The sequence below is a fragment of the Convolutriloba macropyga genome, chromosome 1 (assembly GCF_964194025.1).
Source record: "Convolutriloba macropyga chromosome 1, txConMacr16.3, whole genome shotgun sequence".
Classification (NCBI taxonomy): domain Eukaryota; kingdom Metazoa; phylum Xenacoelomorpha; order Acoela; family Convolutidae; genus Convolutriloba; species Convolutriloba macropyga.
The window spans coordinates 65,147,886-65,161,406 of record NC_134468.1 but is presented as its reverse complement, the minus strand read 5'-3'; the positions used below and the strand labels follow the sequence as shown (position 1 = coordinate 65,161,406).

The 13,521-nt window shown below is 35.2% G+C and overlaps 3 protein-coding genes across 4 annotated transcripts in view; 1 reads left to right on the top strand and 2 right to left on the bottom strand.

Moving 5' to 3' along the window:
• Window positions 1-13,521, top strand: part of LOC142350648 (uncharacterized) — a 626,363-nt gene that overhangs the window by 176,415 nt on the left and 436,427 nt on the right. The gene's annotated exons all lie outside the window — the stretch shown is intronic.
• LOC142341676 (splicing factor 3B subunit 2-like) overlaps window positions 1-13,521 on the bottom strand; it is a 542,910-nt gene that overhangs the window by 123,027 nt on the left and 406,362 nt on the right. The gene's annotated exons all lie outside the window — the stretch shown is intronic.
• Window positions 1-13,521, bottom strand: part of LOC142341651 (gephyrin-like) — an 81,745-nt gene that overhangs the window by 65,681 nt on the left and 2,543 nt on the right. For both annotated transcript variants that reach the window (XM_075392769.1, XM_075392778.1), the window contains exons 3-5: window positions 10,190-10,336; window positions 9,548-9,869; window positions 4,956-5,189 (exon numbers count right to left, since the gene is read on the bottom strand). In XM_075392769.1, the coding sequence (XP_075248884.1) occupies window positions 4,956-5,189; window positions 9,548-9,869; window positions 10,190-10,336 (703 nt within the window). The remainder of the gene's footprint in view (window positions 1-4,955; window positions 5,190-9,547; window positions 9,870-10,189; window positions 10,337-13,521) is intronic.

Genomic DNA, 13,521 nt, shown 5'->3' with positions numbered 1-13,521 from the left:
CTTTGAGCAGAATGACAGAAGAGTGAAACTAGCATAGAGAAGTCAAAAAGATTTCACGCGAAATGTCCAAAAAGAGGCAAAATGGGTAAAGCGAAAAAAAGTTCGACGAAGTGAAAAACATAGCAGGACAAGTCCTGAAAAACAATTCCAAGAATTGAATGAAAAACTCAGACGTGCTCTACCTGACCAGCAGATCAATTGAACAATGCCAGCCAGAACACAAACAGAATCATCAAAAAATTGAGAAACTAAAAGAATCAAAACTAAACAAAAAAACACTCATTGCTGAAACTCTTGAAGCTTTTAAACCTAAGGCAAAATTTTTTCCCTTTGAAAATACCTTCTTCAAAAATATGTTCAAAACCAATTTTGGTTTCTGAAATCGGTCCAGTATTATATCTGCAAGACCTGAAAAATATCCATTGGCCCTTGAAGATCAATTAACTCGAAAAAGGCCAAAAATTTTTAAAAAGAAATCAATTGAAAATTATAAGGAAAATTTTGCTGAAAATTGCAATAGAAACATCTTCAGAATCATTTCTGTGTCTCTAGAGGCTATCCAGTAACCCAATTCCAAGCTTTAAAAACTCATTGGCTCATAGATCAATAGCCAATAATTTTTAGTTCGTTCTATTAAAATGTTGAAAGCCACTCAATTGCCCCCTAGCAACTGTTTAATAACATACTATCAAACACTGGATGAGATTGCCTGGCTACTGAGGCAAGAAAAAATTAAATAAAATACAAATGTTTTGAAAAAACTTGAAAAAATTGCAAATTTTGTCAAGAATATTCTAAAAATTGGAAAAGCTAAAATGTTGAAAACAAACCAATTGAAACTAAAAACCATGCAGTAAATTTAGCAGAACGTGGAATATGTTTTCTCTAACTTGAGAATGGACGAATATCAAAAACTGACGAAAGCTTTAGGAAACCTTAAAAAAATTGAAGATTTTATCAAAAAAAATGATAAAATTTGCGAGACAATAAAAACCATTCCATTGTTACTAAAAACTATGCAGTGCCCTATTAGCAAACCTAAAAGGAGAGTGTCTGGTCCCTGAAGCTGGAAAACTGAAAAAAATGACGAAAACTTTCAAAAACCTAAAAAATGCGAACTTTGTCAAAAAAAATTGCTAAAATTTGTGATATTCAACAAAAGTTGAAACCTATTGTATGGCAACTTAAAATTTTTCAGTAACTTATCATTCAACCCCTGATGAGGTTTTATGGCCCCTGGAACACGACAACTTGAATAATGACAATAAATTTCAAAAAATGAAAAAATTGCAAGTTTTGTCAAAAAAAGCTATATTTCATGATGGCAAAATGTTGAAAACCATTCCATTACAACTAGAAACTAAGCAGTAATCTATCGTCATACCCTTTATCAAACCCTAGAGGAGGCTTCCTGACACCTAGAGCTAAAAAATCTCGAAGGGCTAATTAGATTTTTCAACTAATTCTCATTAGCAACAAAGGCAACCTGTCATTAGTGAGGCTAAATAATAAAGCAACAAAAAAACACTAAATTTTCAGAAAACTGAAAATCATGGAAACACTTTTTGAAAAAAGTGGGATAAAAATTCACAGAAAACAACAGCTGCGGACTGAAACAAATATTTCCATTAGCTAAATCTTCACAACCAAATTGACCGTTACTTCTTAATTTAATACACTCTAAAAAATCTTGATCAAAAAAGACGCTCCACCAATACTCATCTTCGAGTCGTAAAACGACAACGCAGCAACACAATTCAAGTGCATAGCTACGCTCAGAGTACAGCTTCCGAGCTACAAACATACCGGGCAGATGGCCGGAAAATAGCCGCCGTTGATTCTAATAAGCATGATTGGGATTGAAAGAATAGAAGATATTGAAAAAAAAAATTTTTTGCACAAGTCCGATTTATTTTGATGACATAGCGGAGTTGAAAATACTTCTGTTTCTCAGAGAGAGGCTACAGGGCTACTACCAATACCAATAAGAATTAGAGATGGGAACTAAGACTTACAGGAACGACGTTCAAATAGCGGGCATCTAAAATTGGGCTTTATGTTTATCCCGTTTCTTTTTCTGACTTCACTTCTGACTTTTTTATACTGACTCTGTTCATTTTGAATTGTTTTGCTGAGCAACTGATGTTCAAAATCACCTTTGGCAGAATGAGAGAAGAGAGAAACTAGCCTAGAGAAGTCAAAAAGATTTAATGCAAAATGTTGAAAAAGCGGCAAAATGAGGTAAAGCGAAACATTTTTTTTGTTCAACGAAGTAAAAAAACATAGCAGGACAAGTCCTGACGTACAATTCAAAAAATTTTCATTGACTAGACAGAAAACTAGACCTAGAATGGACTATGAATGGTTTGGGAAAACCATTTAGAAAAAATTCCAATCCAAAAATTAGAAAAAAAAGTAAAAATCAAAGTAAAATTGCCGCATGTGAACAAAAAACCACTAGCAAGAAATCGAATTTTTGTTCAAACACCGTTTTCTCACTCTACTTCAAAATTAGAGCAAAAACAAATTTCACGCCGCAAAAGCACTAGCTTTTTCGCTCCACTTCCTGTTTCGGCGTGACCAAAATCACTACTCCAATTTGACTTCAAAAATCATGAAAATGTGTGAACAGATCTTTAAAACAAAGCAGGCAGATTGCCGGAATAGCTGCGAAATAGACTTGCGTGCCGTAAAATACAGATGGAAAAAGATACAGAAGTGAGTTGATAATAGTTATCGCCGCCGCCTATAAAATTTACAAGTTTATTTCAAAGGAGGTTGTTTTTGGGTGCAAAAAAATTTCCCTGTCGCGTCTCGAACCGGCGATCTCCGGATTAACAGCCAGTCGCCTTAACCACTCGGCTGTCGGACCATAACATCTGTTTTCTTACAATCAACTTTGTTTTAGGAACAGATTCTGTTTCTGAATAACCGCAATTTAGGTCACGCAGAAAGCGTGAAATCAAGCGCGAAAAAGCCATTTAAGCAGTGACGAGACAGAATGTTCTAGAACAAATGTAAAACGAAAATGAAGCGTCAGACGACGAAACAAAAAAAACAAGAGCACCGCAATATAGCTACGCTCAGCTTACAGCTTCGCAGCTATAAAAAAAGACAGCGCCCCAATACAATTCAAATTCTTTGAATTGTAATAAAAAAATAGGAGCGCTATAATAGCCGGCTGAGATGAGGGCGGCTATTAATCAACAGAAAAATTGCGCTGAACTGGCTTTGCTCAGGCTGCGCGTTTCATAAAGAAAAGCTAAAATTTGACTCAAATCTTTCGATAGCAGCGAGCTCACGATAGTGGGATTGATATCTAAACAGCTGTCCAAATGCAGTTTTCTAAGTCATCCAGTTTTTCAAAGGCTGGAGCAAAAAACGCCTTCAGAGCAAGCGCTACATTATGCCCTTCAACAATGCCAACTTATAACTGTGCCGATAGGAGTGCCAACAGTCAATTCAATTTATCACCTGATAAATTTCTAAGCCGATTATAGATTACTTTAACTGAACTGAGCACAAAAATCTCAAACAATGTGAATGAAGTGATAAGATTTTATTTATTAGAACAAGATAATTTGAACTAAACTTTAAGCAAACAATGGCAACTGCTTAACATAGCCATGTTTCAGCGGCCCGTGGGACTTAATATGAATCTATCACAAACGAACTAGTGATCAGCGTGCCGCTCTGAAAATCATTTCCACTAGCATTTAATTTCTAATTGCGATTGGCAGTTTCGGCACTTGGAAAATCAGCGCCACTTTCGGCACACACAAACGTCGGCATGGTATTACATAGGCATGCTTGTATGCATTCCTTCAAACCTAATTCTAGGCTTCGAAAAAGTAATAAATTGTTTGTTTGTTTTGATTAATTTGTCGTTAATTAAAGATTATTGATCTTTCCGTATAAAAGATCTCTTTTATTGTTTATGGCGCAACAATTTTGTTTCAATGCAGAATTGACCACCTCGGTTTAGTCCCTAGAATTATGAAACTAGTATCGGGGTAAAACAACAGTGGAAGTTTAAGGTGACATTCACAATCGGCGCATACTTTCAACCGGGTTTTGATCTTTAAAATATCTAAATTCATTATTGTTAGGTGATAACGGGAAACTAAATCACTCTTTTTCTCAAATTGACAAGTGAATTACTTTCATAGCCAGTCGGTTAGAGTTTAAATAGATGATATATTTTACATACTTTTTTTATTTCTTCAGTACATTTTAATCAAAATTAGAGGTTCCGTATTCTGTTGAACATAAAAACCGCTTCGGAGGTACCTAATGTTTCTTTCGAATGGTACAAGTTTAAATTACTTGAAATGCTGTTTTAAAATTTTTAACGCTGTTTTAATATTTTCTAAATTTTGTTCTAGATTTCATTTTCCGTATTTCAAGAGAACTTTTATTTCAATTCAAAAAAAATTGTTGTAGAACTCTCATTGAAAGATCCTAAAATCGGGGAAAAAACATTGCACGGGTTAATTAATGGCTGTGTTAATAGAGGGGGTAATTTAGTCTGGGTTAGCTTGTAGGGCAAAAATTGGAGACCCCTTTTAAACATCCCATGGAGTTCATTGTAGCTAGAGAACAATTGGCAGGATGTTAGGGGATCCTTCATATTTGCTATTGACTTCAATTAGAATTAAAATCAGACAAATTAGTTGATTTAAAATGAATAGTCAAACCGCATTCGGCGCACTACATTTTACAAAAAGGAAAATGGCACCAATCAACGCTTTTAGCTTGGTGTTAATTACAGGCATAACTGCAAAGTTTGGCCATTGAAAATATTTAACCACTGAAAAACATTTGACCTCATTCGTTGAATTTGCTGGTTTGCTTCTACTTAAGATGTGCACATTAAATCGAAAGCAATAGTACCAATCCTCAATAGGAGTCATGCCAATATATCCTTTTGTAAGATCTCTGGGATTCATTTTCACCTTTGTATTTAACATTCTCTGAGGGTAGAGCTGAGCAGTTGTCAAGTATCGTAGAGAGAGCTTGGTCCACTGGAACTATCGGGTACACAGAATGTCTGGCTCTGTATGCCACAGGAGGAGGTGCCAGTCCACCAGCACCTCCGCTTCCGCCCCCTGCACCCCCTGGATTTGCCCCTTTACGGATGGATGTAGAGCCAGAGGATGAGTTCATGCCACCACCAGCTGATCCATCGTCTAAAAAATTCCTAATTAAATAATGCACTACTACAAGTTAAAAATGGACGTCATAAAAACACCACTCCTTGAATAAATTAAAGAAAATGAAGCAATATCTAAATTTTGGGGCAATTTGCTTAATTGCATTTTGGACGCTTACGCCCTGATAATATAAAACAGCGCCATCTTGGATATTTCTTATCAATAATTCTATTTTATTGAAATCTGAAACACATTAAGTAAAAATAACCAGTTGGTTAATGTTACATGCTAGATATTTACAAAATAAACAATATTTTTTTCTTAAATTATTGCAACCCAAATTCAGGTTTATTTGAAATAATCTATTAAAAAATGTATTCGAATAATAGTTTTTCTATTGGCTTTCTTTCGTGAGGTTTAACCATTTTTTGTCTTACTGTTTAAACTTGCGCTTTGACTTTTCCTTTCTAATAATAATTGGAAGTTTATTTCATTAAGATAAAAATTCGTATAATTTAACAGCAACACCCCCTTCGCATGCATTTCGATGCTAAGAAAGGGTAAGCGTTCGGTGGTTTACATTGATTGGCATATCTTCGATCATTTCGAAGATTTTCTTAGAGGTCTTTTGTCTATTGAAGAATATTTTGAGTTTTACTGTAAGAATTTAAAGAAAGATCCTTGGCAGAGTAGTATTTGGTTTTAAGAAAACAATTTTTGATGAACCATATCATCTGTTTGTTAATTCTATCAACAGAATAAGGCGGTAAAATTTGAAAAAAAAGTAGAATTCAACTGCAAATCAGACGATTCAATCTTAATCTTGTTCAATCTTATTGAGACGATTCAATCTCAAAGATTTAATCTTTTTTAGAGTCATTCGATAGCAAAACAAGGATAAGGCTCTCATTACTGATGCCATTACACATAACTTTTTTTCACTTGACACTGGTATGCTGAAATATTATGCAAAAATTACCAAAATAAATGCACTTATTGGTTGGTTCGAAGCAAAGTTTTTTTAAAAGAGAACGCTTTGAGAAAGTGGCAAAATTTCGATTCCCGAAAACACTATCTCCGGTTTTCCTCGTTTAAAGTTAAATTCTTTTTGTTCATATACTGCACTGCTTTGTTCAAAAGCTGTTTCATTTTGGTTAAAACATAGATTGCTGTATCATTTGCCAAGTTTAAAACATCGCAGTCTTTTTTTGTAATAGTTTAGCGGAAATCGTTGAAAGTTTGAATAACAATGGTCCTAAAGCATTTCCACGAGGAACACCGTGATTTATTACTCAATCCGATGTGACCGTAATTTGAACACATTGTTTTCCATCAAAGATGTTGCTCAATTCAGTTAATGCATTCTCCCAAAATCCATACAAATCCACAGAAATTAAACTAAAAGCTTCGCTAAGTCTGAAAATGTTAAAACTGTTGGCACTTTAGTCAACGCAAGGGTTTATTTTTCAGTTATAGAAATGACAGTATCAGGCCACAAAAAATGGCAGTTTAGAGACGTGCTCTCATACCTGTGTAATAGGCATTTTTCAAAATATTGGGAAAAACATTTGTACTTATCCATTCGTTGTTGGCAAACTGTAAGAGAGTTCAAATGGGCAGTTTAATATCTTTCAGCGCCCAAGCATGCATATAATCAGCTCCAGCTGATTGTAATACTGACTGCTAAATTATAATATGATTATTGAACGAAAAGCTTAAAGGGATTAAATTGGTTATTATGGCAATGGTTTTACTGTCAAGTAGCCTATTGAAGCACAAATTGATTGATTCCGAAAGCAAAAAATAACTAATTTTAGACTCGGCCGCGCTTTGAGCATCAACAGGTGAAGCTCTCTGTATCGAAACAATAATTAAGGGATTTTTGTCAATCTGGGAAAAACTGATCTGAAATCCAAAATAACGCTGTTTCGTATGAAGATGCAACCTCTTATTGTGTACTAAGTCCAAGAAAAGACTACACAGAAAATTCCTAAATAAAATAATGATCAAAACATATGATCACACAATCCAGAATATCCCAAATCGATAGATAAATATTGTGAAGGGACAGAACAAATCTACACTTACCGGGCGGCATTTCAAAGGCCTTTTCCTTGCTAAATAATCAAACGGATAATCAAAATCATTTTGAAGAAATCGATTCGTAAAAATTCAATTTGTATATCCGAATTTAGATAATAAAGTCTGAAACAACGTATCCAAAAATAAAATGAACTACAAAATATGTGACAACTTCTGCGTTAAGCCACATGCGACTCGTATTTCTAAGTAAATAACCTAAAAAATGCAACAATAGTTGAAGAAAGAGAATTCTTTAGAGATAGGAAGAATTGAAAGCACTTTTTAAGCCCAATTGCGTTCATCAATGCTGCCGACCAACAGACATCAGAGGTAAAAAGAGAGAAAGAAAGAGAAAGAGGAAATGAGGGGAAAGAGGCAGCAACACACTAAATAGCACAGTTAACTACACGAACAGACATGAAACACAATCGTCTACCAAACAAGCTAGAGTTTCACCCAGCCGCATGCTCAAATAGCATTGAATTTATTGAAACTCGGAATGTTCACTTTTCCGCATAGCTGCACTAAAAGTCCGTTTAAACGTACTCTAGAAGGGATAAATTATTGCATTGGTCATTTGACAACTGAAAAGTGACATTAACATCGACGAAGTGCATAAATGAAATTTAAGGCAGGAAGATAGAGATTCTAGTAAAAGAAATCTGCAATCTGGTTCCAAAAATATTCATGGATTCGTTCATCCGCATTTTTCCCGCCGTTAGGTGCAAATTGTCTCTTGAATTTTTGATACTATATGGAAACAAGACTTGTGAATTTTTTTAACTTGGCCACTTATTGTATTTATAATTTTTTCATTCCTTCTTTGTTTCCCTCCCATTATGTCAGAACATTCGACTTTAATTGAGCCTTGATAATAAGAAAAGGTCTACTGATTGTTTAATATCCATCAATTGCACATTAATTAAACAAGCGTAGTAGGCTACTACGTTTCTTAGCAGTTAATATTGAAGACTAATCTTCAATATTCCCGGCTAAGAAACATGGCCTACTACAGTTATGTTCATATTGAATATATGTTCATGATTATGTATGTTCATATAGAAGATTATACTAAACAAGCATTCGACCAATTTCAACAGCACCTTGAATAAGATACACAGTAAAACCAGCTACGTCACAAAACAGCAACATATAGATGGGAACAACTGCAAATAATCCAGCCCAAATTACCTACACAATTTCTCACAGTTTTTCATTTTATTATAAACATCACTGTTAACAGACGCAGATATAAAGTTGCATATTTCCCACTACAATGCTATACCGCCCTAAAGCGGATCGATTTGGCATTAACATTTTATTCCATACACAAGGAAGAGCTGCATAGATTAATTGCTACACAAAATGAGTTCAATTCTATACTCTATATGCAAATTGGAGGGAAAAGGGGTGTGTATAAAAAATGATGGTCAGTAAATATACACAAGCGGGAATCTTAATTTCCTCGTGCTTCCTTCCCTACACCGTCACTTGAATTTGTGCCCGAACAAAAAGAAACCATTGCAGCTCCTTTCACTCGTACATAACACTTATATATACATTTTTCCGGTTTCAAGTCCGGCTCAATCAGACATTCGCCATCATGTAAAATGGCAAAAATTTTGCAAGATTTTAGTATTCGAACTCAATTTCCACATGATAAGTTCCAAGATTAAAACGACGATGAATCCCTTATTTACTGTAAGGCAAGTCAAATATTTGGGCAACAATTCTTTCGAAACAGTGCCAGGTCTTGCAGAGTTGGTGACATCCATAAAATCGTGACAAGATCTAGGAGACAAACCCCCACGAAAAAAAAACGGCCAATTTGAGAGAGTAAATAAATAAACCCGCATTTTAAATTTAAATTTTGGTCGTGACACTTTTTTTCGGCTGTAATAGTTTCATATCAAGTCCCACGCGCCACTAAGGGATGGCCAAACGCGCAGATCTTTGATAGTCAAGTGGAGGTTTATTTCGTGATCTAAAATTAAATGGGCATTTTTTTCCGTGCGGGTTCTATTCCAAAACCGTCGTGACTCTAAATGTTTGCCAGTCAATAATTTTATTGGTCTTCACAAATTATTTTTGACAATGAACTTAGGAACCAATAATTTTTTCCAAGTCGCTGATCTTGATCAGCTGACATAATAAACGGGCGGCAGGGACACCTGCAGCTGTATAAACAATCTTTCTAGCAAAATAATTTACGGTATAAGGCGGGCATAATATTTCTGTAGAAACAGACTGGTTGCTGGTCCCATCGTCTGAAGTAAATTGTATAGCAGCAAAACGAAGCAAATGGGTCTTACCATACTGAGATCCAATAGAATGTGATTGTCCATTAGGTACAAAGTGCCTGGCAGTGAAATTGCCACCAGTCGCTACATGCGATCCTGACATTGCAGGATTCCGCTCGTTGTTCTCAACATCACTTTCCTCCGGAGTGTCCATCTGTGGGATGGATTCGGTAGACGAGAGAGAATCCCAAACTCCTCCGGGTCCAGTTGGGACACCTAATCCACCCACGCTTCCTCTCATCATGTTTGGGTGGCTCATTCCACTCGGCATGGAAGTGGAGGGTGCAATGTGCATGCTGTTGGTGGAATGCTGGTGAGCCACACGCATGGAATGCTTAACAATATTCAGTTCAAGGAAAACACAATTTGAATACTTTGGACGGATTTTTCACCATCAGAAATGAAAGAAATATTTGTTGCAGGCATCACATATTTAGAACTAAAATTTGTTAGCTCGTCCAGCTGAGAAAGACGACTTTTTGAACATTTTACAGTAATAAAGAGCAACTCTTATTTTGGTCCGTTAAATTTTTCAGAATCTAAACCGTTAATCCTCGATCAGACAGCAATCATGTGCAGCGCTTTCATTCAAATAGTAAGAATAAGTATAAATTTTCGACATTTTCGATTAAAAACGAGAGACTTTAAACTAACCTGCATTGGAAGGTGCATGTGCATGTGTGACTGGTGGGCGCCGTTCTGAGTCTGCATTGCGTGGTGTGTTGCCGAGACCTCTGTCAGTGCATCTCGCAGCAGATCTATCGCATGCGGAAGAGCCGGTACAATGGTTTCCAGACATTCCTAACAATGAAACCACTTTACTCACAGTGTCAAAAATGTGCAAACAAGAATTTATACAGATTACACATGCTAAACGTCAGAAAAATTAATATAGAGAAGACCTTGGTGCCTACAAAGGCAGCACGTCGTGTCATTTTTAAACATAATGGCCCAAGAAACTGATATCCTATTCGATCAGTCCGATTCAGCATATAATCTCCTCCATAAAAACAAATTTTAAATCTAGAAAGACGAGAGAGTAAATTCTTTGTTCATCAGCATGGGTGTCGTGTTCTCTAGCACGAGTAACAAGAAAATCGTTATTTTAAGAATTGAATTCTAAGGGCCTAAATGTACAAAATTTCACAAGTATTTATAGTCCGTATCAGTACGAAAAATTACAGATCGGCTGGATATAGATTAGCTGGCATGGGTTAATTTACACCTTAAGTATGAACAAATTTTTCCCTTGCCATATGGCAAGTACCAGTGCTGTTTTTTGCACTTAACACGTTGTTCTCCCGACTCGAGAATGTGTTAATGATATCTACTGGGAGGATCGGCGAGTTGGTTTATGACTAATGGTGGCTAAATCGAATTCATCACACAAATTTATGGTTTATGTACGCTGATAAACTTGTGGCATGATCAAATTTGAAGCAACGATTGGGTTCAAATTAGAAGTCATTGTTCAACAATAATCTCACTTTAACGTCAGGTAAGGAAGTTTTGTTTATATTGAAGTTTCAACTTAAACTCCTAAGTTCTCTACTTCGCGATATATCACAATGGGAAACGTCAATTTGAATTATATTAACACCTCAAACAATTTTACTTACCTCAAATGATCAAATTAGACTTCTTGGAAAATATTCAGTCATTTTGAAGCAATATCTAATGATGGTGTTCACTTAAATTTGGCTGGAGTACAAAAAATTGTCAAGAGTATTCGGAGCTATTTTTAGCAGCATAATATTACTGTGTCACAAAACAACATTGCAATGCGACAAATTCAGCGTTTTTGATCAATCCTTTGGCTGTGTGACTTAATGTTTTTTTTGTCAGCAAAAATAGCATTTCCAAACTAGTACTTTTTGCTTTTTTACTTAGCACTTTAAATGAAAAATTTATTTATTCGGTTATGTCACACAACCAAAATTATGATTATAATAATGTGAAAATTATGTTCCGCTTTTTTCGATTTTTGAGTATTTGCAAAATAGTTTTTTTACACTTCATGCGCTCGCTCCTAAGCGGTGATATTCATCTAAATCTGGGTCCCTATTCTCACATTCAAGAATCGGACATGCTGATAGACATAGTTACAAAAGATTGCAAAAATCTAAACATCCGTCTTTTCAATGCACGCAGTTTAAAAAACAAATATGACTTTTGCACTGGTTTTTTGACAAATTTGACTCAAAACACAATAGTGATCCTAACTGAAACTTGGTTGAATGAAACAGATATTTATCCAGAGAATTTTTTCTTTTTTCTTGAGTCCTAAACACAAATTTTATTCAAAATCAAGGTCATCAAAGACAGGAGTAAACAAGGATGGGGGTATTGCCATCTGGGTTCCTAGGGACATATCTTCAAAACAGGGAAATGATCTAAATGTACTCAATGAAAGCTTTTTTGAGTCCTTATGGGTAGAAATATCTGGGCTATCGGTTAGCAAAATCCTAATTAATGCTTCGTATTGTCCAAATAAAAACTTGGGAAACTATTTCATTGACGAATTAACATCAGAGACTTCATCGGCGTACTCTATCACTGACAAAGTTTTGCTTTTTGGCGATTAAAATCTAAATTATTTCAACAAAAGAGAATCCACTTTATTGGATGAATTTGCGAGTAATTCCGGCCTTACCTTGTTAAACACAGAAAAACCAACACGAGCCACCAGCCAAGGCGTAACGCTAAACGATCATGGCTTTTCCAGCAAAAAACAAATTCAAAATGTTCAGATTTTTTCGCCATCAGTTGAAATGGATCACATGATTGCTTTATACACTACCAATTTTCCAGTTGAACCTAAAAACAGGAAGCAAAGTTTTATCAGTAGAAACAAAAAAGTTACATGCAAACAAATTTAGTCTTGATCTTTCAAATCAGGACTGGAGTAATTTATATCAATTTAAAGATGAAATAACATGTACAAATTTTTCATAAACGTTTTCAGTACTACTCTAGAATTCCACGCCCCACTTATAAAAAGCTTTCAACAAGAAAGAAAAATCGCTGTAAAAACTTGGCTGACAAAAGAGCTGAGAGAAGAAATCACTAAAAAACATACACTTTTTAATATCTGGAAAAAGAACCCATCGGAGCAAGCGCATACTATTTTCAAATATCAGAGAAACTTGGTTAATAGGCGTTTAGAAACAGCCCAAAACGAGTTTTGCAAACAATTTTTCAAAGAACTACCAACAAGTAACGAACAATGGAGTTTCATCAAAAAAAGAATTGGCAAAGAAAGGGAGTGTCTCGTCATAGACAAACTAGTCGATGGTGAAACAGAAGTAGACAATGAACTAGATATTACAAATTGTCTCAATAGAAGTTTTCAAAAACTAGGCTTATACAATGGACAATATGTGAGCGCTCCAAATATTTCTCGCATAGATGTTAGGGAAAAGTTTTGCTTCAGAACAGTTACACTAAAAGAACTATATGATGCCATCGATTCACTCGACAACAATAAGTCTCCGGGTCCAGGAGTTTTTAATGCTTGGGCAATCAAGGCATCGAAGCTTCCAATCGGAACCCATTTGCAGTTTGTTTTTAACACATGCATTAGTCAAAACATTTTACCGGAAAATTTAAAACTTGCTTTCATTAGTCCGGTCTGCAAAAAAGGGGACGTAAATTAAGGCGAGAACTATAGGTCTATCTCAATTACTCCAATGTTTGCAAAACTCTTTGATCGTATACTTCTCAATCAGGTCAACGAATTTATACAAAAAGAAAAAATTTTGAACGGTACACAGTTTGGATTTCAAACACATAAGTCTTCTACAGATGCTGTTTTAAACTTAATCGAAGCATTACATGAAAACTATGATAACTTAAAAACTTCAGTTGCTGTTTTTATTGATCTAGCTAAAGCATTTAATTCAAAATCACACGAAATTTTTCTTAAAAAAATTGAAGCTTACGGTTTTTCAGAAAGTGCAGTTGAATTATTTGCTTTATTTCTTAAA